At 43.9% G+C, this 26,030-nt stretch overlaps 1 protein-coding gene across 2 annotated transcripts in view; it reads left to right on the top strand.

Annotated features, from left to right (window-relative positions):
• CDH13 (cadherin 13) overlaps nucleotides 1-26,030 on the top strand; it is a 1,025,127-nt gene that overhangs the window by 753,653 nt on the left and 245,444 nt on the right. For both annotated transcript variants that reach the window (XM_047789670.1, XM_047789669.1), the window contains exon 7: nucleotides 11,203-11,381. In XM_047789670.1, the coding sequence (XP_047645626.1) occupies nucleotides 11,203-11,381 (179 nt within the window). The remainder of the gene's footprint in view (nucleotides 1-11,202; nucleotides 11,382-26,030) is intronic.

Here is a 26,030-nt window from a genome sequence, read left to right as displayed (position 1 = left end):
TTCCACATATAAGTGATATCATATATCTGTCTTGCTCTGTCTGATTACTTCACTTAGTATGATAATCTCTAAATCCATCCATGCTGCTGCAAATGGCATTATTTCATTCTCTTTCATGGCTGAGTAATATTCCATTGTGTATATGTACCACCTCTTCTTTATCTAATCCTCTGTCCTTGGACATTTAGGTTGTTCCCGTCTTGGTTATTGTATATAATGCTGCAGTGAACGTTGGGGTGCATGTATCTTTTCAAATTATAGTTTTCTCTGGATATATACCCAGGAGTGGGATTGCTGGATCATATGGTAGTTCTATTTTTAGTTTTTTAAGGAACCTTCATACTATTCTCCATGGTGGCTGCACCAATTTACATTCCCACCAAAGGTGTAGGAGGGTTCCTTTTGCTTAGGTATGGGATTTTAAAAGTGGCATTACTTCTAGAAACATGGATATAAATGACTCTAAGATGGTGTTTCTCGACCTTGGCACTATTGGCATGGGGGCTACGTATTTCCTTCTGTGCATTGTGGGATGTTAGCAGCATCACTGCCCTCCACCCACTGATGCCAGCATCACACACCCGGCCCTAGTGTGACAACCAACAGGGTCTCCAGACATTACCCAGTGTGCCCTGAGGGATGAAATCACCCCCATTTTAAAACCACTGCTCCAAAGAGATTTAAAACTTTTTTTTCCTTTTTTTCTTTTCTTTTTTTTCTTTTTAGGGCCACTCCCACGCAATATGGAAGTTCCCAGGCTAGGTTCTAATAGGAGTTGTATCTGCCAGGCTACACACAGCCACAGCAACACGAGATCTGAGCCGTGTCTGTGACCTACACCACAGCTCACAGCAACACTGCATCTTTAACTCACTGAGAGGATCGAGGGAGTGAACCCACGTCCTCATGGATGCTAGTCAGGTTCATTACCTCTGAGTCACAACAGGAACTTCTAGAATTTCTTTTTAAGTATCTCTTAATTTGATTACGCAGACAAACAAAAAACGCACAATTTCCTGTTGTTTTTGTCTTGAGGTTTTTGCCAAAGCATTTTCACATTTGGGAATTTTAGCTACTAGGTACAAATCCAATGCAAAGATTTCTTATTTTTACTTTGGAATTTGGGGGATAGAGACTCCACTTAAAATTGCTTTTCCCAAGTGTTTTAGGCAAGATCAGTTAATGCAGCAGCCTTTCCTGTATCTCTTTTTAAAGAGCTGCACAGAAAGGAATGATGGATAAAAAGATTAAATAGAATTTTTAATAGGTTTTGAGAAAAACATTACCTTAAAATGCTGGATGAAATGAAGAAATTAGGACAATAAAGTGGGATGCTGACAGGAGGGACCCCACTTTCACCATGTGTTACCTTCTATCTCAAAAACAGTTATTTTTCCTAACATCTGGCTCTGCCGCAGCTCAAAAACCAGCTCACCAGAGAAGTAGGGCAAAGACGCTGTGAAGATTGAACGATTAGCAGAAGCGACTGAAGGACTGAAATCATCATAAGGTGGTTCTGTTGCCACCATCTCTTTAGAGCTATAAAAATAAACCACCTTTGAAAACAGGTGGGAGACAGCCATTGCTCAACTTGTCATAACTTATTACATATTTGACTGTCAATTTGTATTTAAAAAACCAACTAGCTCCCAGGAGGGAGAGTAAATTTGAGAGGTGAAGTCGGTTGCATTTCAAATCAAGCCCGTGGTAATTGCAGATGCACCTAGGCACTCCTGGCTGCTATGAAAGAACCTTGGTGACTGTCTCAAAACTTAAGGCGTTCCTACTTTTTAAGGACAGGGTTGTCTTCCTATTTGAAGGTATTTACCCATCTTGAACCTCTATCAGAAATATATGCGTTGTGCCAGCTGGATTCAGTGCTTTTCTCCAAAATGCTCATTAGGCAACCACAATGCTCAGTGGCCAACATATTGCAGTGATTTGTGGTGATGTCATTAGTGGCCCCAAAAGCCCAACATTTGGGAAGCGGGTTGCATTTTATCCTCATCAATTTTTTTGCCTGCACCTGTTCCTTTGTATCTTGGTCCATCCCCTGAATATGTTGAGCTATTTGGTTAATTAAAATGGCAGCTTCCTCACTATGTTTTAAAATTATGCAACATTTCCTAGCTTGTATGTGAAGAGTAATCCACTTAGACCCCTTTACCGGTTATCTATCACTGTATAATGATACATACCAAAACTCAGTGGCTTAAAACCACAACCGATTCTGTGTTCATGATTTTGCAAGTTGGGATGGGTTCAGCAGGGTGGCTCTCTTGCTGGTCCTCCTGCGTGGGCCACATGGTTGCTGTCATCTGGAAGCTCAGTTGGGGCTGAATGGTCCCAGATGGCTTCAACTTCTGTGTCTGATGTTATTTAGGGGTGTCAGCCAGGGAGCATCAGTTCCCAGAAAGGATCACTTCCAGCAGGAGAGCCCAGATATCTGTAGATGGAAGTTGGGCTTCAGGAGGATAAGCTCCAGTGAATAAGCCCTTTCAAACCCCTGTTTGTATAATGTTTTCATGTGTCCCTTTGGCCAGAGAATGTCACATGTCTAAACCTCAGTCAATGCCACAGTGACTGGCAGAGAAGCTGGGACATCTAGTATCTCAGCTAGTCAGCAATATGACCAGCTAATATCAGGGTTATCTTACTGGGAAAGAAGGGAAGAATGGCTACTGAGCAGCAACTCACAGTCTGGACCATAGTCTCTTTACTAAAGCAGGGTTCCAGTCCTGGCTCAGGGGATGACTCGCTATGCGCCCTTCTCAGTCTTTGCTTCCTCATCTGTAGAATGGACTTAACAATATGACATGCATCCTAGGTTTATGGTAAGATCAAATACGTTAGTGCATGACACCTCTATTGCATACTTGTATCATTGTGTCTCTACTCTCTCCTACTTTGTTGGGGCTGAGGCCACACAGGGCAACTTCCCTGTTCCAAAAAGGAGGAAGAAAAACGAAAGGTGAACAGTTATGAGGAGGTGTGATTTGCTGGAAGCCACTAATAGGACCATCTTACCATCTGAGAGACACATTGCCTCTGGATTCAAGATGATTTAGGTGAATGGAAATCAATTTGGAAATGACAATGGATATGCTGTTTTCTTACATTGTAATCTATCACCAGAGGCTATAGTCATAACATTTAGTTATTGTCTTTGCAAAAAAGAGTGACTTCTACCTATAGCCAGGATCAGAGGTTGAAAAGTAGTGAGCCTTGAACCAAGCCTATCATAATGTTTTGTTTGGTTTCTTAGTTCCACTCAGTGATCTTTTTTTAATTAAATTCGAACTAGTGTCCAACATGTAAATATTTTGACAGTTTATATGAAAACCCAATTCCTACCTTTTCTTGAAAAATCAAAGTGTCTGGCTTGTCCAGACTTGCATTACAGAAAAACAGGAATTACCTTGAACTAAAAAGCAGCTGCCCCTTAGACAGGACATACATCCTCCAGTTTGCCACAATCCCTACCACTCCCAATTGAGTCAAAATCACTTTACGCATGTAAATAACTTGTGTGGACACTGGGTGGACATTTGAGCTTCTCACTCCTGGCCCAGCTCCCATGGCCCTACTCCAGGAATGGGGCTGGAGTCACATCTGCAGAGCAAGTGGGTCTGGGCTGCGGTCAGAAGAGAGGGCAAAGGTCATTGGCATCTTCATCAAAATTCACATTATTGAGAACTTTCTAGGTCTAAGGCATAGCCTGACCACCATATGAAAAAAGGGAGAGAGAGAGTCTTTGTGCTGGTGAATGACAATCCCTAGATATTTAGGGCCCAGAGGGACAGGGCTCCCTAAGCAGCAATGGTGACATAGCTAAATCTCCCAGGGCTTGGCCTTAGATCCAAGCCTGTTTCCCCCTTCCCCCCTTCCCCAAAGTCAGAGTCAAAGCACCTCTTCTTTCCTCTCCTAAGGATCCGGACAGGGCTTTCTTTAGCAGTGTCCTCACTGCTAAAGCGAGAACCTGCCTTCTCCCACCCCACTGCCAGTAGAATGTTTTGAGATAAGCAGAAAAACTTAAAGTGAATTATGAGGCGCAGTTTCCAAATGGACAGCCCCTCCAAAGAAGATAAAGCAGGTCTGAAATGCTAATGTAGGTCAATGGGGAAAGAAGACATTATTCACGATTCTTTACACCTGTGAATTTTCAGAAAGGCATGCATGGTAGAGTGTGGGCTGCCTCTGGATACCTATCAGATTGGTTTGGTATCTTTTCTCAACTAATCTTTGACAGTTTCCCTATTTTTCCCCCGTGTACACAGAAACAAGTCCAGAGGAAGCTGATTCACGCACATGTGCGCACAACAGAAGTTTCTAGGCTTATCTAAGGGAAGAGAGAAATTGTTTCCTTCTGAGATTTTAATTACTCCCCACTTCTGTAGATGCTGGGTGTGAGCCCCAGAACTAGTTATGAGTTGTACTCTAAGTGCTTGAGTCCCACAAGACATTTAGCTCATCACCATTGCGCACAGCAACGAGCCCCCACAGAACTGAGCTGCAAATTGCAGCAGTCAATAAAAGTAACAATAAAACTTAACATCTCGCAAGTATTTACCATTGCGTAGGCACCGGACTATCTCTTCCTCAGTTTATACATTCTCACTAGAGACAGTATCCTCTCCAAGGGGGAGAAGACTGGTGTTTGGGGGAACGTTAAAATATGAAATATTACAATGGTTTGTTGTCCTCAAAGGGCCACCATATGTAAATAGATATATCTATGGCCGGGGGGTGGCAGGTAGGAAAAAAATATCTGACAAGATAATTGCTCGGTTGATCATGAAAAAAATAAAGGTTGAAAGATGCTGCATTAATTCTTAAAATACCAACAACAGCTGCTTAAGGGAGATGCTATTTTGTAGGTGAAAAAGTGGAGATTTCACAAAGTAAAGGGATTTGCCCAAGGATGCCCAGATGGTTCCTAGTGGGGCCAGGATTTGAAACTAGACAGCCCACATCCTCAGCGGTGCCTCTGCCACTGTTGGGCCTGTGTTTGCTCACCTGGTTCTCTCCTCCCTGTTGAGGACATTAGGAGAGAGCTGGGTTGTATCCATATAGTGCGGTTGGAAGCCAGTCTCAAATTGGTTGACCGGTGGTGAGTTGACCATCCAGGGCCACTGGAATCACACTGGCAACAGTCCTCACGTCTGTGCTCTGACAGTCACAGCTACGAGATAGGTCTGTATCTGGAAGCAGAACGTGGCCTGAGGGTGCCACGCTTGTTCCAGTTTGCCCAGGGCTGTCCTGCAATGCCCTCAGCCCCAGGCACATGGGCTGGTTTATCATCTCACACCTAGAACACGGGTTGGGGGTTTGGAATTAGGATGCCAGAACCCTTTCAACTTGAAGGGTTTCAAGAGAAATTTAGTTTCAAATTAGCATCAGTTTGACTAGATATACCCCCAGGTATGTCTGTGCCCGTCTTGCCTGGCTGCCCACTTCAAGGTGCCAGTAGCCTAAATGCTTCTCTCCAGACATAGGGAATACACAGGGAGGAGTGAGTTATGCTGTGCTGGATCTGTGGTCACATTCTCTCCTTGGTAACCTGTGAGGCTCATGGCTGAGATAATTCAGTCGCAGAGATCGGTTTGGGAGGCACTATAATCCCCTACCACCTCACATGAGTTGGATGTTTCCAGAAGATGTGCCATTTTGCCACATCTTGTGAGCCCCCATGGGGACACCTGTCATCTCTGATCAGGCCGGTTTTTATATTTGGCACCCACCTGGAAAACATACAGTCACTTCAGCTGTGCTGTCCAAAATCTGGTGCCGAATAGACCTGGATGTCCACTTATTCTTCTAAGTGAATATAGGAACTTATAGGAATTTATAAGTTCACTTACAGGGACTTCATTTTTTAAAAAAGGGAGTCTGACACTTTTGATCATGGGAAAGGCAATGCTTGGGGATGAAAGGGGAGACATTTCGAGAGCAGAAGGATTTGGTCACCCGTGGCCCAGAGAGAGCTGTTCTTGGGAGCCTCCCACTCTTGATGCTGGCTGACTTTTCCCAGAGATTGAAAATAGCCCCTCCTTTCCAGATCCGCCCTCTGCTTCCCAGGAGAGGACAGTGCCTGGATCACAGAGAAGCAAAACTTCACACACCAGCTTCAAGGTCATGACACCAGGTGGCCCATTTCTTTAATCAGAGAAATGTAGCCACGAGGAAGGGGAAGTCTGGCCAAGACAAAACCCTCCTGCTTCTCAGCCTCTCATGCTGGCAGCCATGTCCTTGAGCAAAAGAAAATGATGGCCCAGCTTGAAGCTTTCAGCTAGCAGCCTGTAATTCTTTTATTTTGCTTTGGCAGGACCGCTGCTAGTTCATCTGGCTCTGGGAGCGACAGGGTGATTATCATTTATTTTGACACTCCTGAGAGTGTTGTGATGTGGGAAGACAGAGATGGACATCGTGCAGGACCCACACGTGTGTCTGTCACATAATTATCATTTCCCCACCATCGGGAAACACACGTAGGCACAAGACAAGCACAGATACGAAGCCACCAGGCTGCTGGAAATGAATGAGCCCTTCTTCTCGCGTCAAAGACGTAGGCTTGGACAAGGTTAAGGCACAGGTGCCATCCATAGGCACCAGAATAACCATCCTGGTGCCTACCTGCTGGACATCAGCCCTGGGTTTGGAATTGGTGTATGACTGCTGAATCCAGGTCCAACAAGAGCCTCTAGGTGGGGAAAGAGCTCAGAGCTCCAGTAGGGAAGCATGCCTGGTTATGTAAAATATCCAGTGTTGCTGAAGCCCAGTGTCTGTACACAGGCACCAAACTGAATCTTGGGAGAGAGAGTTTTGGGTGAAGCAGAAAAGAATAGCTGCACTGCTTTGCCGGGTAAAAGCGGCCACAGCAGGCTACTGCCCTCAAGACTGTCTGAGTGTCTGGCCCTGCTCCTTGAACCATTACCATAAGACTCCTCACGACGAGGCTATGTGGCTTTCTTCTGAGTGGTTGCTGATGAGGTCCCAAAATCTCGAGCTCAGCCCGAAGTTGCCATCCTCCACCTGGGTGGAGTCTTAGTCCTGCAGAAGAATTCAAAGGTATTGTTTATGTCTATTCCTTGAGGAGGAAGCAGGACCCTGGCCCACGGCTGCACTGCTGCCTCTCGACTGCTCCTCCCTGTCTCTGTGTTGCATCCCTTCCCTGGTTAACAACTGTCCAGGGCTGCCCTTTGGAACTCAGGGAAGGTCAAGAAGGCCAAACAAAGCCAATTTCCTACAAACCAGAAACACAGAAAGGATTTGTACTGGAGCTCCACAGGGTCCTGCTTCGTTTCACAGGCAATGCTGTCTCTTCTTCTCAGTAAGAAGTTATCACGGCTTCTGGTCACTGTGGACTAAGGCAAAGCTCAGTGAAGTTCAAAAACTCAATTCCTAAAAGAACAGTGATGGGGGATCTATTGCATGTCAGCTCCTGAGCTTGTAAAATGAACGAAACACAGTCTGTGCTACCCGAGAGCTAAATTTAGGACCCTACGGCCCATTCCATAAAGATATCCTGAAAATGAAGAGGTTCCCTCCTCAGAGAAGTTTGGGAAACACTGCAGATTCTATTCTCTCTTGCAGATGTACAGTATGCATTTGCTTCTTAAGGATACTAGGAAGTCCTCCAGGAGGGAATCCTGCGTAACTGTGCCTCCTGCCTCTTTCCCAAATGTGTTTGTCTGCTGAGCCCACGGAACCAGAGTCCCCTGGAAACAATTTAGGAAATGCTGGTTTAGAAGGCTTGTCCAGCCATTGCAGAACTGGAGGCCTTAAAATCGTGATCCAGCCCCCAGTAGAGGAGCTGGAAAGGGCAGGGTGTTGGGCTCACCAGATAATCTGGGACTTAGGATAGAGCCCTGACCCCAGAAGAAGAGCAGAGTACCTACCACATGGAGAAGCAGCTGCAGCTACACAGTGTCAGTGTGTGTGAGCGTCTGTGTGTGTACATGTTAGTGCAGATTTGTGATCTCCACAGCAGAAACCCAAATGGGACAAGACGGAAGGGAGACAGGGAGTCTGGGCAACTCAGCACTGATGGGTTCCAGGGCTCATCCTGCCATGCCAGGTACCTGTTTCTATGGATGACTTAACTCTCAATTCCTTTGTCGGAGGCACCACCATGATGGGCTCAGAGCTCAGGGCAGTTCTGATGGTAAAAGACATTCTCCCCGGGACACCAATGTACCAGCCACTGCATCACTTTATTTACCGTATCACCCCATCCCTCAAATCCTTACGGTGACCAAAGAGAAAGTGTTACTAATAGCCTCATGTTAGGAGGGGGTGAATGGGGAAACTGAGGTTCAGAGAGGGCTGATTAACTTGCGCAAATTCACAGAGTTACTTTAGACTTGAACCTAGATGTCACCCCAAGGTCATTATTGTCAATGCTGCAAACCTATTCGGATAACTTGAGCAATGCTTATTCTTCACTGAGCTGAGGCTCAGAAGTAAACCCAGGCCTGTGTTCAAGGCTGGGCGAAGACAAAGATCAAGTTCACTGGCTCCCTAACAATTCACTGAAATAAAAAAACTTTTTCTGTAGCCTTGGGAATACTCCAGGTTTTATCATACCATGTTATCACATCTGTAAAAAAGAATAACCCAAAATGACATTATTAATGAATGTGCTCTGAGAAACAAAACCCATCAACCTGAGAGGTCTTTTTTTTCCTTCCTGTGAAGCCATGGCAGTCATGGCTGTGATGACTTCGGTGTTAGACTTTCTTTTGCTTATTCATCTCTGACTTCAGTTAAAGGCGGATTAAATAGGGCACAGAGTCCATCTGTCAAGCGATCATTAGGCACTCACAGGGTGCAGGGTGCCGGGTCATGCGTGTTTCGTCATGCGTGTGGAATCCATGGTCTGAAGGCCTCCTTCCAGGCCTTTGCCCACCCGGAGCTCACTTCGCACAGCCTGGGGTGAGATGCAGGCCTGGAAGCTGCATCTGATTTCTGATGGAGACACTCAAGCAGGCCTGTTTCCCTAGACCAGGAAGGCAAGCGAATGCCCCCTTCACACTCACGCTGACAGAACGGGAGTGGCTGCCTGGCCCACCAGGTAGAGGAAGAACCTGGACTCTGGGGTGGCTCAGTGGGAGACTACGCAGAAAGCAAATGGCTTGCTAACATCTTCCAAAGCACAGGGCAAGGAAGGGGACTTCACATGCCCAGAATTTTCTATTCTTGAACTGGCCCATGAGCCCTGCCCTGTGACAGTTTCATAAAGAAACAGGAGGGCAAAGACACAACAGTAGAATATGTGTCTGGATGTATCTGGCTTAATGGCCATAGTGGTGAAATTAACTGAGACTACTTAACACATTGGTGAAATTGACCGAGACCATTTAACAAATTGATCCAACCTCAGGATGGTCCAATCCCCTTTGGTTACCTGATCATTCAGACCTTATAGCTGCCCATCTGATTCCTCTTATGGGAAAGAATAAACTGGCTTTGATGGTTTGAGAAGCACTGTTATAAAAGGGAAAGGAATGCCAGGGTGGTGGCTAAGCTAAGTGAATTCTGTGTTTCCCTTCAGCTTGAATAATTTCTGTATATAAATATTCCTGCTGGGATCTATAGGTCTGCTGCATCCATCTCTTACCACTTAACTCACATGTTGTGGGCCCCGAAGATTCCAAATCAGAAGGCAGGGCCCTATATTCATAGAAGAAGAAACTGCCGTGAAAAATCATGTTTGGACAGGTCGCCCTGAGTCAAAAATGGTGGCTCACAGTTGTCAGGATCAGCAGGCAAATGTGCATGATTGTGCACATGCTTCTGTTGATATTCACGATTATGACCCCTTGACCTTATATTTTTATCGCAGACACAACACGCTCTCCTTGTGCAAATGCTCAGAACATTACAAATTGGGCCAATGTCTTCCCTCATCACCCACCGTTAATCCCAGCACCCTCTCCTTTCCCAGATTTAACCACCAGAGCCTGTGGGAGGTTTACCCTTATAGACCTTTCTCTGTGCATTTATGGGCATTAACTGTACCTGAAAAAAATATGTGCATAAAATTTGTGGAATTTTATGCATGCAAATAGGTTCACAAAAATGATACTGTACTAAGGAGAACGTTCCCCAACCTGATCTTTTTCAATCTTGGAAAGCCCTCCATGTTAGAACACATTTGATCTTTTCTAACTGCTGCAAAATATCTCACAGTGTGGGGATACCACCCTTTTAGCAATTCCTCTGTTGGTGGTCATTTAGGCTGTTTCCAGATGTTCCGCCATAGCAGGGACTCCTCCACGAAGACCCCTGCCGAAAACTCTTGTTGACACATGAGAGTGTATTTTGAGGGTATAGGCCGAAAGAGTGAATGCATTTTTTTTTTTAAGAGTTGCTATTCACCTGTCTTCAGGAGTGGCTAGTGCCATCTGCCATGCGTATCAGCTGTGTGTGAGCGAGATCTGACACCCTTCTTGACCTTTTTATAATCAAATAGTCCGCGTCACCCTTATCTCTATATCGTCTTTGTCCCTATGGTGCCAAAATCATCAGGGCCGTGCCGAGGATGCTCATGTAACACTTGCTTCCGTTCCCTCTAACTGGAATTGACCAGAATACCTTTCTCTTTAAGGTCCCCCCTCCTTCCCCCGCTTCCACCCACTCACCCCTCTGGCATCTGCACTAGGAACCTTCCCTGAGCCCCTGGTAGATGCTGCTCTCCTCCATATTTTCATCGCCCACCCTCCCTCCGGACATGCAGATGCTTTTTTATTTTTATAACGCTATCATTTCCAGTTACCTCTAACCTGCCAGACACCAGAATGTGCCCTCATTGCACCACTATTTCCCCATTGCCCACCCAGGGTCCCCCATGTGGTAGGCATTCAATAAGAGCTTTTGAAATGAAGGAACGCTGTCACACGGCCACATCCACGATGGAATGAAACCCGTGGAAATAAACAGCATATCAGCAGAAGGAAAAATTAAGCTGTCAATCTGCTGAACAGCAAAGATTTCTTTCCTTCGGGTCTTTTTACATGATGGAGCCGAGAGGGAGGGGGAAAGGAGAGCTAAAGCCTAATGGGTCCAGGGAAGGGCTGTGCTTTTTTAATTTAGAAGGTGACTGACACATTACTCCATGGCCATTGCCCAGGTGGAGGGAGGGGCTCTGCCCATCACGGCCCCCCAAGTGACCATCTCCTGCGCTCTGTCCTGTCCCCTTAGGGACCACGGTGATGCGGATAACAGCCTTTGACGCGGACGACCCAGCCACGGATAACGCCCTCCTGCGCTATAACATCCGGCAGCAGACGCCTGACAGGCCGTCTCCCAACATGTTCTACATCGATCCTGAGAAAGGAGACATTGTCACGGTCGTGTCACCTGCACTGCTGGACCGGGAGGTAAGCAGGACAGCACACAACTTCTTTTTCATGAAAATCGAATGCGGCTTTTGCACTAGGGAAGCTGTGGGGCTTCAGTCAATGGCATTTTATATCGTAGGCACGGAAGTGAGATATTTACACATGGCTGGATGGGGAGAATCTGTACCGGGAGATGGGATGTTATGTGACCCCAGAAACACACACTGGCAAAGCCCTATCCTTTGAAGGTGTCTGTATTCATTCCCAAGCCAAGTCTAGCTGATTTGCAGTGTTGCGTTAATTTCTGCTGTACAGCAGAGTCATTCAGTTATTTGAGGCTCCTGGGGTTGTGGGCTGCTGTTTCCTCGCCTTCCTGCTGGGGGTTGAGGGTGGAGGGAAGTGACTCTCTGAGGTGGCTGATGCTCTTCTGGTCGCAGAGCTGGGTGGTGTCCACTGAGTTCTTGCTCAAACCTCTGCGGCCTGGGCCCGTGTGCCCCCCAAGCCTCTCCGTGCATCTCCGCTCTCGTCCCATGGGGCCGTCTCTGTGAAACCTCGCCCAGCTTCCAGGTCACGTGTCACAAACAGGTGCCCCGCCGGCTGCAGTCACCCACGTGCCTGCTCTTTGGTTTGGCCCATGGTGTTGTAAACGTTCACATTAGTTGCCGTATCAAAATACTTTGATTTCATGCTTCTTTTTTATTTGAATTCCAATTCCCAGCCTTTCTGAAAAGCAGAAAGGCTGGAAAGTGGGGGCCCACTTTCCACCTGTGGACGATCAGTCATCAGCAATAGTCAACGAAGCTGGTGGCTGCTGTCCCACTTAAGGGGCACGTGCTCCTGCCCTGCTTACGTCCGCATAAGACGTAAGACATACCCCCAGCCAGGGCCTGTCTCCTGAGTTCCAGGTCCACCCTGTGGCTCCTCGCAGAATATCTCCCATAAGTGAGCCTCTAGGCTCTTCACATAGCACAGAAGCCCACTGAGGGATCCTCCACCTCCATCCCCACACACCTGTCCCCTTGCAGTTACCCTTGACCTTCGGCTCCAAGTGAGTGCTGGGCTTCCCTATGGGGCCCTTTGGCTTTTCTTCTCGGTGCTTTTGATTAAAAAAGATGCCTGCGTCAGAAATGCCTTCTGCTCTCCTCTCTGCTTTTCTACTTCTCCCATGATGCTGGGTTGGACCCGCTCCCTCTAGGAAGACATCCTCCTGCCCCGAGTCTTCGACAGCCTCGTTCCTCCTCCAGTCTCTGACGGCACCTACCTGCAGCCCTCACGTGGCATCTGTCACATGCTCTTTATGCTGTCATTTGTCCTTTAAAGAATATCCCCCCCGCTCTTCGTCTTGGCCTGACATAGTAACCACTAGTTACATGGGGTTATTTACATTTTAATCTACATTATTGAAATTAAAATGTAAAATTCAGTTTCTCAGTCAGATCAGCCCCATCTCAAGTGCTCTGTTGCCCCAGGTGGCTAGTGGCTTTTATACTGGCCAGGATGGAGCTAGGCTATTACCATCATCACAGAAAGTTCCAGTGGGCAGTGCTGGCCTAGATAGTAAACTTCTTGAGAACAGAGATTGTCACTAAATGCATGTTTGTTTGCCTGCTGCCTCACACAGCTTGGGCACTCCTTAAAATCCTAATTATGCGTTTGTTGGCGTACAGTCAAGAATGAGTTGGAAATGACACTAAGATTTTACATGTGAAGGGTGGGGAGCAGTAGCCGGAAATGGTAAATTATTGGAAGGGAGGGAGAGCATGAAATTTGCATTCTGTGATTGTCACTTGGGAAATGTAATCATTTCTCATTAAAAATATCAAGCAGGAAAAAAAGAACATATCAGGTCCATTTCCTTCATTTTATCTCTCATTCTCTTTCCAAACTTCCCTATTTTGATGACTGCTTGACTGATGTATTATCTTCTTCAGAGGCAAGTAATGACTTTACAATTCTCTCTTTATTCCCTGCCCAGCACACATGTGCAGTTTGCACGTGCCTGCGCACGTGCACACACACACACACACACACACACACACACACACCAGTTTTCCCATAATCCTTAATTCTCCCAAAGGTACTTACAGATTCATCTTACAAGAGAAAGATGAAATGCAGTTTTGATATTTCTATCTCAGCTTTTCTTTTTACTGGTGGGAAATGTTTTGTTAAGTCCCTCTTTACAAGCCAAAAATGATAACATAGATTATTCCATTTTTAAGGTTTATTTGGGGGACAGAAGTGTCTCAAGCTCATGATATTGTCATTTGGGTATTTGTTAAGTTTCAGTATGTATGTAATTATGAGAGTTGAATTAAGTCTTTCTAGCCACAATACATAAAGAACACCAAAAACACACACAAACAACAAGAAAAACAACAATGCAATTTAACCCAAATTGGAAAATCAATGAAAATGAATGAAGAGTATCACTTTTCTATGAGGGTTCCCGGAGTTCAGTGCTGACCCAGGCAACACTGGTCCAATCTGAAGGAAAGAAATATCCCTGAATTTAGGCAAGCCACGTCTGTTTACTAGAGCTGTGCTAAGCGTCTCTTAGGCAAATTTGCTGAACGAGCGAAATGTGACTTTTAAGTTATTCATCTTTAAAGGGACAAAACTTGCACATCGGACTTCCTATTAATGTTTTCCAGTTCCAGTGTGTTCATCTCACCTTTCCTTTCCTAAAACTCACACGCATGTGACAAGTTCCTGCTGAAGGATTATGGAATTGTCAGTTATCATTTCTGAAAAACTCCTAAGTAGGCATTCTATCTTAGGTGTGGTTTTATTTTTTTATAATGATTTTTATTTTTTCCATTATACCTGGTTTACATTGTTCTGTCAGTTTTCTACTGTACAGCAAGGTGGCCAAGTTACACATACATGTATATATTCTTTTTTCTCGCATTGTCATGTTCCATCTTAAGTGCCTAGACCTAGTTCCCAGTGCTATACAGCAGGATCTCATTGCTTCTGCATTCCAAAGGCAATAGTTTGCATCTATTAACCTCAGACTCCCAGTCCATCCCACTCCCTCCCCCTCTCCCTTGGCAACCACAAGTCTGTTCTCCATGTCCATGATTTTCTTTTCTGTGGAAAGGTTCATTTGCGTGTATATTAGATTTCAGATATGTGATGTCATATGGTGTTTGTCTTTCTCTTTCTGACTTGCTTCACTCAGTATGAGAGTCTCTAGTTCCATCCATGTTGCTACAAATGGCATTATTTTGTTCTTTTTTATGGCTGAGTAGTATTCCATTGTGTATATATACCACATCTTCTTAATCCGATCATCTGTCAATGGACATTTAGGCTTTTCCATGTCTTGGCTATTGTAAATAGTGTTGCAATGAAAATACAGTGCTGCATGTGTCTTTTTCAAGGAAAATTTTGTCTGGATATATGCCCAAGAGCAGGATTGCTGGGTCACATGGTAGTTCTATGTATAGTTTTCTAAGGTACCTCCATACTGATTTCCATAGTGGTTGTACCAATTTACATTCCCAACAACAGTGCAGGAGAGTTCCCTTTTCTCTACACCCTCTCCAGCATTTGTTATTTGTGGACTTATTCATGATGGCCAGTCTGACAGGTGTGAGGTGGTATTAGTTGTGGTTTTAAAAGTCAACTCTGGACTTAAGCAGACTTATGCACCATTCATTTTTAAGAAGATATTCCAGTGGAACCCCTATAAAATTTGTTGTGATTCAAACCAACATTAAGCATAATTACCATGTATTCACTCACAGTATCTCAAATAGCATGTTTGACTGGTGTGAGTGTATACAAATAGGTCAAGGACTCCTTCTAGATCTGGGGCCAGAAAAACCTGAGATTTTGCAAATGGTTTGTTCCCAGCTTGCCCCCACTTTGTGGGAGTAGAGGGTCCAGAAGTCCAAGGGTTACCTGAGCTCGGTTGATATGATGTAAAATTTTCATTTTTATTTTCTGTCCAGTACATTCCCAGGGAGGACCCAGCAGGACCTAAAGGGGAGGTGACAGAAGACTTCCAAGAATGCCAGTCAAATGCTCTCTAATGCTACCCTTTCTACTTCCTGGGCTGTCTTAAGTGGGGCCAAAGGAGGCAGATGCCCTCACTGATCTGCTCCTCTCCACGCTCCGAGGGGGAAAGGGATTGTGTCGGCTTGTTCTTTCACATATTCTCAGTTCTTAACTTGTGTGAGGTGCTCAAAAAAATCTTTGTTGAGAGCTGAGCAGAAGGAAGGATGTGGGGAAGAGAGAGAGGCAGGCAGCACGAGGTGTGTGATACCTCCGGGCATAAAGGCCGCTGTCTGAAAATATGATCTTTCATTTCCCAGTGTGTTTGGGGTGCAGCAGCCTCTGGACCCATAACTGACCCCCTCATGGCCCTTCATAGCCACCATCAGCCGCCTACCTGGCTTAAATTCTACAGGCCAACCTTGCCCAGTATGTGGCATCTGCCCAGTGAGTGGGCTGAGAATGTTACTGAATGCAAGTTCATGTGCCCGAGGCACAGTGAGGCCAAAGAACTGAAATATTGGAGTTTGGAGCAGAGGAAGGTTTATTGCAGGGCCATGCAAGGAAATAGTTCATGCTGAAAAAACCTCAAACCTCTCAAAGGGTTTCAGCAAAGCTCTTTTAGAGGCAATGTGAGGGCATGGTTAGTTGGTGTTGGAATCCTTTGTTCTTGCATCAGGCCAGATAGGTCAGGTCTTAACGTTCCTATAAGGCTCCAACAAGACAAATGTTATTCTCTGTTTTGTAACTTTATATCCATATATGAATGAAGTCTTACAGGTCAGAGCCTTGAGAAGAGGCTGTCCTTTATATTTCGGTCAATGTTCTTTTACAAAAGCCGCAGAGCCAGCATGACTAAGCACAGGCAACAGAACAGATCTAATATGGAGTCACATTTGTTCTTCTGTATTACCAGAAGAGAGTTCTTCCTTAGATGTTCTTCTTTAACTGAATGTGACCTTGGGGAGAACACCAGACCATATGGAAAATGATATGGACTGTGGAATTGACAGTGTGTCAGTCCCTGCTTCCCATTCTGGCCAAGGTTAACTCCCTGGCTTACCCCAAAACCAGCGCATTTGCAAGCACATGATTTAGGAATCACCAGGGCAGCATGGTCAAATGAGGGCCTGCTTTAAATAGTGGGTCCCCAGTCATTTGTAGCCTGGAAAAGAGGGGCTCAGAGGGTATAGGCAGGCTTTCTTCCTGTTGAAGAAGGGCTGGTCTTTGGAAAGAGGGAGTAGATCTGCTCTGCTTGGTCCCCAAAAGGTGAGGAGTGGAATCAACTAGGACAGTGGTTCTCAAACTTTGCTGAGGAGCTTTAGAAGCATCCGTGCTCCAGCCAAAGCTGGATCCACAAAATCACAGTCTTTGGGGCAGAAAACAGGCCTCAGTAGTTAACAACAAATCCAAAAAAACCCCACAGGTGATTCAGTGAGTTGTTTTTGCCTTTGGAGACCATGTACCAGTGTACCTGACTCAGAAGGGGGATCTGGGGTCAGAACCCCGGACACCATCATTTATTTAGTTTTTTAACCAAAGTGAGTGTATTAATGAATGAAGTACCACAAGCCAGGTAGGTGGCTTAGACAAACTTATCCTCTCACAGCTCCGAAGGTCAAAAGTCTGAAATCAGTGTATCAGCAGGGGGTGCTCTCCGAGGGCTCCAGGGGAGAATCCTTCCTTGTATTTTCTAGCTTCTGGTGGTTGCCAGCAGTCTGGGGCATCGCTTGGCTTGTAGTCACATCATTCCAATCTCCACCTCCACTTTCTTCTGACAGTGTATCTTCACCTTGTCTCCCCTCTATGTGTGGCCGTGCCTTCCTATAAGACACTAGCCATATTGAATTAGGAGCCACCCTAATGACTTCATTTTGCTTGATCACAACTGCAAAGACCCTATTTCCAAATAAAGTCACATTCACAGGTACTAGGGATTAGGACTCAGCCAGTCTTTTGGGGGGACGTACTTCATCCCAGAACAATAAATGATTTGACCTCTCCACACCTTGGTTATTCACCTAAAAAATGGGAATAACAGTACCTACCTCAAATGGGTAGTTGGTGAGGATCAGATATGTCACAATATGTAAAGCACATTTTCTATTCTAGATAAACAAAAGTATCGTCATTTTCATTATTGATTTAGTTGCAAAATATGAGTGGTTAGTTAGTTCCCCGTTGTGAAATACAGTCAAACGTAGACGTCCCTTTGCAGGATGTAAATGAAGGGGTTCAGGTAACCAGTAAAGGTTATATTTTTAATGTCTTTTCCAACCTTGAGACTATGGTTGTTAAAAATATTTATTGAATACCTTCAGTGTGTAATTCATTCTGCAGGATGCTGCCTGGGAATGCCAGTTCCCCACCTGACCAGCTCTGTGACCTTGGGCAAATCAGTTAACCTTTCAGAGCCCATTTCCTAATCAGTAATCACTGGAATGACATCTGCACTGCCAACTATCACCCTCTCCCCTTTTGCAAACAGCAAAGCATTAGAGGAGCAGTCATTACCATGTGTCCCGCTTCCTGTGACTGCTGACTCAGGCTCCAGTTCCCATCAACTACTGCTGAGAGCTTTACCTACTGTTTCTCCCCACATATCACAGACATGGGAAGTCTCCCCAAATTGTGCAGAGCATGTTCACTTTATTCTGTGAGTCTTACTTCTTCACTTTCGCTAACGCTGGGCTGGGATTTATTGCAATTCCTTGGATTCACAGCTGGGTCATGAGAACAGATGCAGGGACCATGTATTGTCCTTGCCTTATCATAAGCTCATTACATCAAATATGACTTGGGAATGTGGTGTATCTTCCACTACGAGCTCTTCTGTTTACTTTTTCGGGAAACCATACCACAATGTACACCTTCTAAAGAAAGATCTTGAATTTTTTGTCCCCTCTCTATATTCCCATTGCCAAACCTAGTGCCAGGTAAATAATAGAGACTCAGTAAAGATTTGTTGCATGTATGTATGTATGGATGGATGGATGGATGGGTGGATGGATAGATAAAGGGATAGGCAAGGATGGAGGGATAGATGGATGAACAGTTGAATGGTGGGATGGATAAAGGGATGGATGGATGGCTTATATTCCTTAAATTTGTATTCATGAGTAAATAGCAAATAGATTATCTCAGAACTTGTTGCAAGTTCCACATCCTAGCATGGGTAATAAGTAAGTAAGTAAAAAAATAAATAAATAATATAATGATTTTATTTTAGTTGAGCGCTTACTCTTGCCCTTGTGTAATCATCCAGTAATCTAATTTATTCACCTTATGTGGGCCCTTTGGGAGGAACTGCACTAGGCTCTCAGAACACCTCGGTGAACAGCGTGGTCATGAGGATCTGGGTCTCTTGCTTAAATGTTTGGCGGAAATAAGAACCATATATCCTACTAAATGAAATTGGGTTCATCGGGGGCACCGCTTTATTCTTCTCTATAACTGTACTCAGCCTCTCATCTGACAGCTCCGTCTACGTTTTTAAACTATGTCTGGCTGCACTACAATGTAAAATCAGATAAAGGTCCCTAACATTTGATAAATGGTTTCTTTAGTTGACCATCCTGGCTGCTAGACTGAAGTTCATCAGCTGAAATCTGCCAACTTTGAACACAGCCCCAATCTGCAACTACTCAGGGTAGTTAATGGTCAGTTTAAGGGAGTTGTTGTTTTCTTTTTGTTTCTGTTTTCTTTCTTTCTTTTTTTTTTAGGGCCACACATGCAGCATATGGAAGTTCCCAGGGTAGGAGTCAAATCGAAACTGCAGCTGCCAGCCTATGCCACAGCCACAGACATGCCAGGTCCAAGTCACCTCTGTGACCTACACCACAGCCACAGCAACACCAGATCCTTAACCTGCTGAGCGAGGCCAGGGATCGAAGTTGCATCCTCATGGATACCATTTGGGTTCGCTACCATTGAGCGCTCCCTGTTTTTGTTTTCTTGCTTACTTTTTTTTTCCTGGCAAGTGGGAACAGTTTCCAAATGAGGCCTTTAAAATGCAGTCTTAACATTTGCATTGAGAAAGTATCATTAGTCTTTGTAAGGAGTTTGAGCTAAGCACTTTTCTGTCTTTTTTTGGGGAATTCGCCTTTATCTTATTATGTATTATATTCCAGATAATCTAAGGAAAGTGAGAGCCTACCTATAAATAAGAACAGACAACAAAAGATATTAGGACTGTGAATGTAATTTATTTTCTGTTTTCAGCTGATAATGACACTTTATAATGCCCACAGTTTTTAGGCCAAACCTGAAAACTGAGAGGATTTCCTTCCTTCTTTCAGTGGAAAGTGTCACGTAAGGACTTTTAAATTTAAGTGCATTTATTTCCTATGAGAGATGCAGGAGTTCTTAAATACGTCAGAGAAGAAAACTGGAGAATGGTGGTGGGAGTATCACATGCAAACTAATCAATGAACTTGCATTTGGAGCTTCGAGTTGAAAGAGAACTATGTGTTTGGTCAGGATGAACCCATTTAAACTCTTGTCACATTCTCCATCTCCAGAAACGTCCTAAAGAAATCTGTGAAAATGACAATATCAAGTCAAACTGCTGCCTGAAAAAAAAAACCATGATAATAATAAGAGATAATATTTCTCCCATGCCTTGAATGAAAGCTAGAAGTAGTCATCTTACTCTCAGGAAAATAAATGTTCCGAGGCTGCTCTGATCTAATGTTAATACTTTACTCATTATCATCATGCTTAAAACATTGGCAGTAATTACATGCAATTCAGTGATGCTGTCAGGAATATCCTCTTACTTTGTTTTGGTGGGTGGGACCAGAATTATTTGATAGTAGCATCCTCATCCTTTCTGCAAGCTATTTACTCATAAATATTTTTGTTGGGATAATTTCCACCTATTTTTTTTCGTGTCATTTTCTGCTGAGAAAATAGAAGAGAAAAAAGTAGATGTAAATAAATTGTCTTATTATTTTTAAAATAACACATTATCCTTGCAAATGAAACACAGATGGCGAACCACCCTATGAGAATCAAATCTACTTGCTCTGTTCTGACAGCAAATAAAGTGGAATGGGACATTCATATGGCCTGATGCTGAGCCTGAGGGCCTGAAATTCAGTTACAAGTATGACAGCGTCCCGCTGATGGCAGTGGGGTTAGAGATAGGAGGGCAAGGCCTTACCTTGAAGCCACCTCCACTTCCCATCTCCGGGTGAATTCTAGATGAGCCTCAGAACTCTATTGGCAACTCTAACCATTTCCCCCCTACCTGATCAACCCGTGACAGCTGGAGCTTTGTCTCATCACCTAGCATGACCTCAGCCTAGCTAAAACCTGGTCTGAGAGGCTTGGGGCAAGGGCGGTGGGTGGATTCCTAGCCTACCTCCATCTCTAATCAACTATAAGAACTTGAGCCAGTCACTTAAGCTCTGTAAGCTTCAGTTGCTTCATCTGTGCAGTGAGGATCATAGTCCCTGTCTCATTATTGGGAAGATTAATTAAGATGCATCAACACTTTGCACTGTGATTAATGTATCCACAAATACTGTGCAAATACTAGTTGATATGAGTTATTTTCACGATGGACAATGAGACCGAAGAGGCAGCTTGAAGGTAAAATTTCTTTCTCCTGCAGAGTCGGTTTATGTTTTATGTTCTGTCCACACAGCAGAGAATTTGGCAGGCTTCTAAAGTTCAGTGAACCCCAGGGTAATCCAGCTGACAAAATTCAGGAGCAAATGTTGACCCTTATGCATTGAGCACCTACCAGTGTCTGCCGAACCCATGGCAGAGTGCTAGATATTAAGGAAACTAAGACTGAGCTGCCCGGTAAGGAAGTAAAGCAGAAGCATGAACAGCAAACACACAGAGAGTATGCTGTTTGAACTAAGCCTTGATGGATGAGTGGACTCTGCAGTGACAAAGTATGAGGAAGGGCAAGGCACATCCATGGTTACTTGAAGAGAGACGGGATTTGGGGTGTCGTAAAGGGAGATATCAGAAAGGGGGGGGAGTTGTACAGGATTGCAAAGAGATTCAAATGTCATGCTAGGGATTATGGATATATCCTCCTCTAAATGTAATACCACTGCTGAACACCGAGTTCATGTTCCTGATGCACCATGAGGCCACACAACTGAAGGGCCATGTAAGGAGACGGGTGATGGTTTGTGCCCCCCAAAAAACCTGAACCAGAGTTCCCGTTGCGGTGGAACGAATCTGACTAGGAACCATTAGATTGCAGGTTAAATCCCTGGCCTCGCTCAGTGGGTAGGGGATCCAGCATTGCTGTGAGCTGTGGTGTAGGTCGCAGACGCGGCTTGGATCCTCTGTTGCTGTGTCTGTGGCATAGGCTGGCAGCTGTAGCTCCGATTTGACCCCTAGCCTGGGAACCTCCATGTGCCATGGGTGCAGCCCTGAGATGAAAAACAAAACAAAACAAAACAAAAAAACCCTGAACTCCTGGAAGTGTTTCAGCAAAGCTCTTTTAAAGCCAATGTGGCAGAACACTGTAAATCAACTGTAAAAGAAAAAATAAAAATCATTAAATAAATAAATAAATAAAATACAGCAATGTGAGGGAGGCATGTAGTTGGTTCTTGCAAACTTCCTGGTGTAGGAGTGCTTTGTTCTTGCGGCTGTCCAATAAGTCAGGTCTTGATGTTCTTGCAGACTCCAACAAGAGGAATGTTATTCTCTATTGTGCAACTTTTTATGTCTCTATGAATGGACTCTTAAAGGTCAGAGCCTTGAGAAAAGGCTATCCTGTATATTTCAGGTTATAGGCAACATTTTTTTATAGAGAGTGCAGGGCCAGCATGACTAAGCACGGGCAACAGAGCACAAAGGCTAAAGTAAAAGGAACAGGGAGTTCCCACTGTGGCTCAGTGATAATGAACCACTACTATTCATGAGAGTGAGGGTTCAATCCCTGGCCTCACTCAGTGGGTTAAGGATCTGACAATGCTGTGAGCTGTGCTGTAGGTCACAAATGCAGCTCGGATCCCACGTGGATGTGGCTGTGGCTGCAGCCAGCAGCTGCAGCTCTGATTCAACCCCTCGCCTGAGAACTCCCATATGCTGCCTGTGCAGCCCTTAAAAAAAAAAAAAAAGAAAAGAAAAAAAAGGAAAAGGAACAGATACAATATAGAGTTAGATTTGTTCTTCCCAATTACAGCCGAGCATGTTTAAATGTTAAACCCAGTGTTCCCAGAGCGATGACTTGGAGAGAAGTTTGGAAAAGCTTAGAAGAGAGGTGATCATTGGGAAAACAGGCTTTTTGGAGGCAGGCTGGAGGCTGCTTGGTGAATGATGAGTTGTTTCACAGAGACTTCCAGCTTTATCAAAGGGAGATGAAGAGTTACCACTTGAATCTAAATTCTTCAGATTGTAAAACTTATTAATAAACAACAGCCTATTTTGTGTCTTCTGTTCTTGTGCGTCTTAAAGCATTGGACAGTGAGTGGTTACTCGGCACATGTTAAATCGAACTTAACTTAATAAGGAGTGATTCAAGTCGTCCGGTTTGACAAATGTTTCCTTTTTGAAGTGCTTTCCTTTTTTCTTTATCTTCTTTTGTTTTCATATGGTAAAAAATAACTTAAAATGCAGGCGATGATGAATTTAGAGTACTTCTGTTTTTGTGTCATTTAAAATCTATCTTATTTTGTGTGAAGTACCCTAAAAAGGTGGAGAACTTTTGGGGAAGGAGAGACTTCTTTTAGAGAGCTGTTCATTTCTCTTCATCAGCCAAGAACTATGATTAGCATGTTAAGGCAGGTTTTACCTCATTGACAGATTTCCCAACTATTATACTTAAATAACATTGTTCGAGATCCCATCCCTGCTAAGAGTACTGGTAGGAGAGATATGTTCCAATTTAGAAAGAATGTCTACTTCCGTTCTGGCTTTGAACTCATGAAGGAAATAGGAAAAAGCTTTGCTCCAACTATAGTGAGAGCAACTGTCGATTAAGGAAAGAAAATTTGGTTGGGAATCTCTGGAAAGTAGCTGTTTTATGCTTACCCTTAATAGGCTCCGCTACTAGCTGATTAGGATGCTCCCACATAGCAAAGCATTTTAAGGGAAGTTGACCAGAAGCTAGAACACTTACGAAGACAAGCTAGCAATCGATGATTTCAAGACATGATGACACCTCAAAATGCCTGGGATCCACTTTTCCTCCAGTTTTGTTTTAAGGGGGCAGCTCATTAAGTGTATGTTTCCATAGGATAAATGTTCCTTAATGCTACCCACTTGGTATTCTAAAGGCTTGATCAATTTTATTAGATCTATGGTGCTATGCTGTCATAGTCAACCATGAGAAGACTTCAAATTATAGAATCATCCTTTAAATTAAAGGACAGCAAACTTTTTCTTTAAGGGCCAGATAGTATGAATTTTAGGTTTTGTGGGCCAAGAGGCAAAATTGAGAGTGTGGTGTAAGCATTCGTATAATCATCTAACATGTAACCATTAAAAATATAAACAGTATTTTTAGCTTAAGAGCCATCAAAATATAGACAGTGAGTTGGATTTGGCCTATAGGCTGTCGTTGGCCAACTGTGATCTCTTAAATCATTGGTCAAAGTGATCAAATAGCAGCAATTTCATCTGTTGATTATTGCATGTATTCATGTGTCTTTCTGTATCTGGAGGTCCCCTCTCAATATATCGAATCACAATTATTAGTCATCACCTTGAAGTTGGATTGCAGGGACTTGAACTAGATCATGGATGATGGATCTGATTTTCTTCCTTCCTTCCTTCCTTCCTTCCTCCCTCCCTCCCTCCCTCCCTCTCTCTCTCTCTCTTTCTTTCATGCTGAACAGTCCATTTTCCCGAGATTAAGAAATGTAATAATTTCAAGCACTTGTTACTTCATTCTAAACTCCAAATGTAGTTACAATAATTAAAACTACTCCAAAAGTAGTAAAATAGAAAGTGCTGTCTAGATGTAGACTAAATACTGGATGAAACCATTTGGAATGACTACTTTTGTTATGTCAGAGCCCTGATGGCAGGAAGAATAGGGCACTGGAGGACCCAGAGGGTAAGGAAGAATTCTCAGATGAGGGAACGCTTCCTTGGGCTGAATCCAGAACCCAGATGGAGTTGTTCACACTGGCATGGCTGGTGTCAGGAGAGTCAGAGGACAAGCGCTTTTATTCTGTCTCTCCAATCTCTGAAGGAAACTCCAAGGGGGAAATGAGATGTTTTAATTATCACAAGACAAAAAGAGACATCCTGGACCAGGGTGGGATGCTTCCAGGAGGTTTCTTAGACTTCTCAATGCCCTTTTCTGTCATCCCTGAGCTTGAGATCAAGGCCATGACAATAAACTGGAGTGACATTTTTGAGCACCTGCATTATGTCACCCCGTGTCAGTCACTATCCTAAGTACTTTAAGTTCGGGTTAATCTCAGTAACAGCAAAGTGGGCAAAGAAGTCCTGGTTATAGAGATGGAGACCCTTTGATGTCACTGAGATGTGAACCTCCTTCAGCCTGAATCCAAAGCCCATACATTTTCCCTCCAGTATTTGGATCAAAATTATTGGTTATGTATTTGGGTGGTAATCTCACAGAGGAAATTGATTTTGAACCTTCTTTTCAACACAGGAAAGCAAGACACAGTGGAGTTTTAAGGCAGCTTTTGTGCTGATTAAGATGTGGGCTTTCAGTGTCTGCCACCTGGCCTTCTATCGGGTTGCTGAGCCCAGGAGGCTTCTAGAACTTGGTCTGAAATGTCCATGGAAAAAAGTTCTCTCCTGCCTTAGTGTGAACATACAGACCTATTCATTTGTTGGGTATTTTGGCAGTAAGAATCAAAATTGTTTAACACCCCTGATATTCTTTGACTAAGCAAATCTATATAATCAAAACTCTGTGCATGTATCTACCAGTGGGAGTTTTTATTGGATTTACTTAAAGAGCTAAACTAAATGTCCAACCTTTGGGGTTTTCTTTGTTAAATTGTACTGAATTCCTACATTGGGCTTCCATTAAATCATGTAAAATTATGTGGTAAAAGAGTATATGATGATATTGAAAGATTTTCACAGTATCTTATCAAGCAGTTTGCAAAGCAGCGTATAAGCTATGATTCTTCTTTGTTTATACACATAAACAAAAATATCATCTTATTCTAGTCAGGCTGCTATAACAAAGTATCCTAGATTGGTGGCTTAATCAACAGAAATTTATTTCTTGCAGTTATGGAGGCTGGAAGTCCAAGATCAAGGTGCTGGCCAGTAAGTTCAGTTCTTGGTGAGAGCCCCAGATGTCTGTCTTCTCATTATGCCTTCCCACGGCAAAGAGAGGATGTGCTGGTCTCTCTTCCTTTATTGTAAGGATGTTAGAGGAACAATGGGGCAGTGATAATTATGATTTGTGTGTCATTAAATATTCTTCTCCCGCGCCATTGGGAATGCTCCCAGAGGGCTCCATTGTATGAAAGTGGCATATTATAGAGAACGAACCTCTTGTGGTTAGAACTGTGCCTCAGTTTCTTCCTCTGTAAAATGGGAATCATAATAGAGTCTCCCTCCAAGGACTGTTGTAATAAGTGAATTAATACAAGCACACACTTAGAAGAGTAAGAGGGATGGGTTAGCTGTTGCCGTTACCCGTATTTTCTAGTTTGGGTACATTGCATTGTTTTGGTGATAAAAACACAATTCTTTTCATCGTTTTGCATCACAGAT

The sequence above is a fragment of the Phacochoerus africanus genome, chromosome 8, assembly GCF_016906955.1.
Source record: "Phacochoerus africanus isolate WHEZ1 chromosome 8, ROS_Pafr_v1, whole genome shotgun sequence".
Taxonomy (NCBI): domain Eukaryota; kingdom Metazoa; phylum Chordata; class Mammalia; order Artiodactyla; family Suidae; genus Phacochoerus; species Phacochoerus africanus.
The sequence above is the reverse complement of the archived record's forward strand: the minus strand, read 5'-3'. Positions and strand labels throughout refer to the sequence as shown.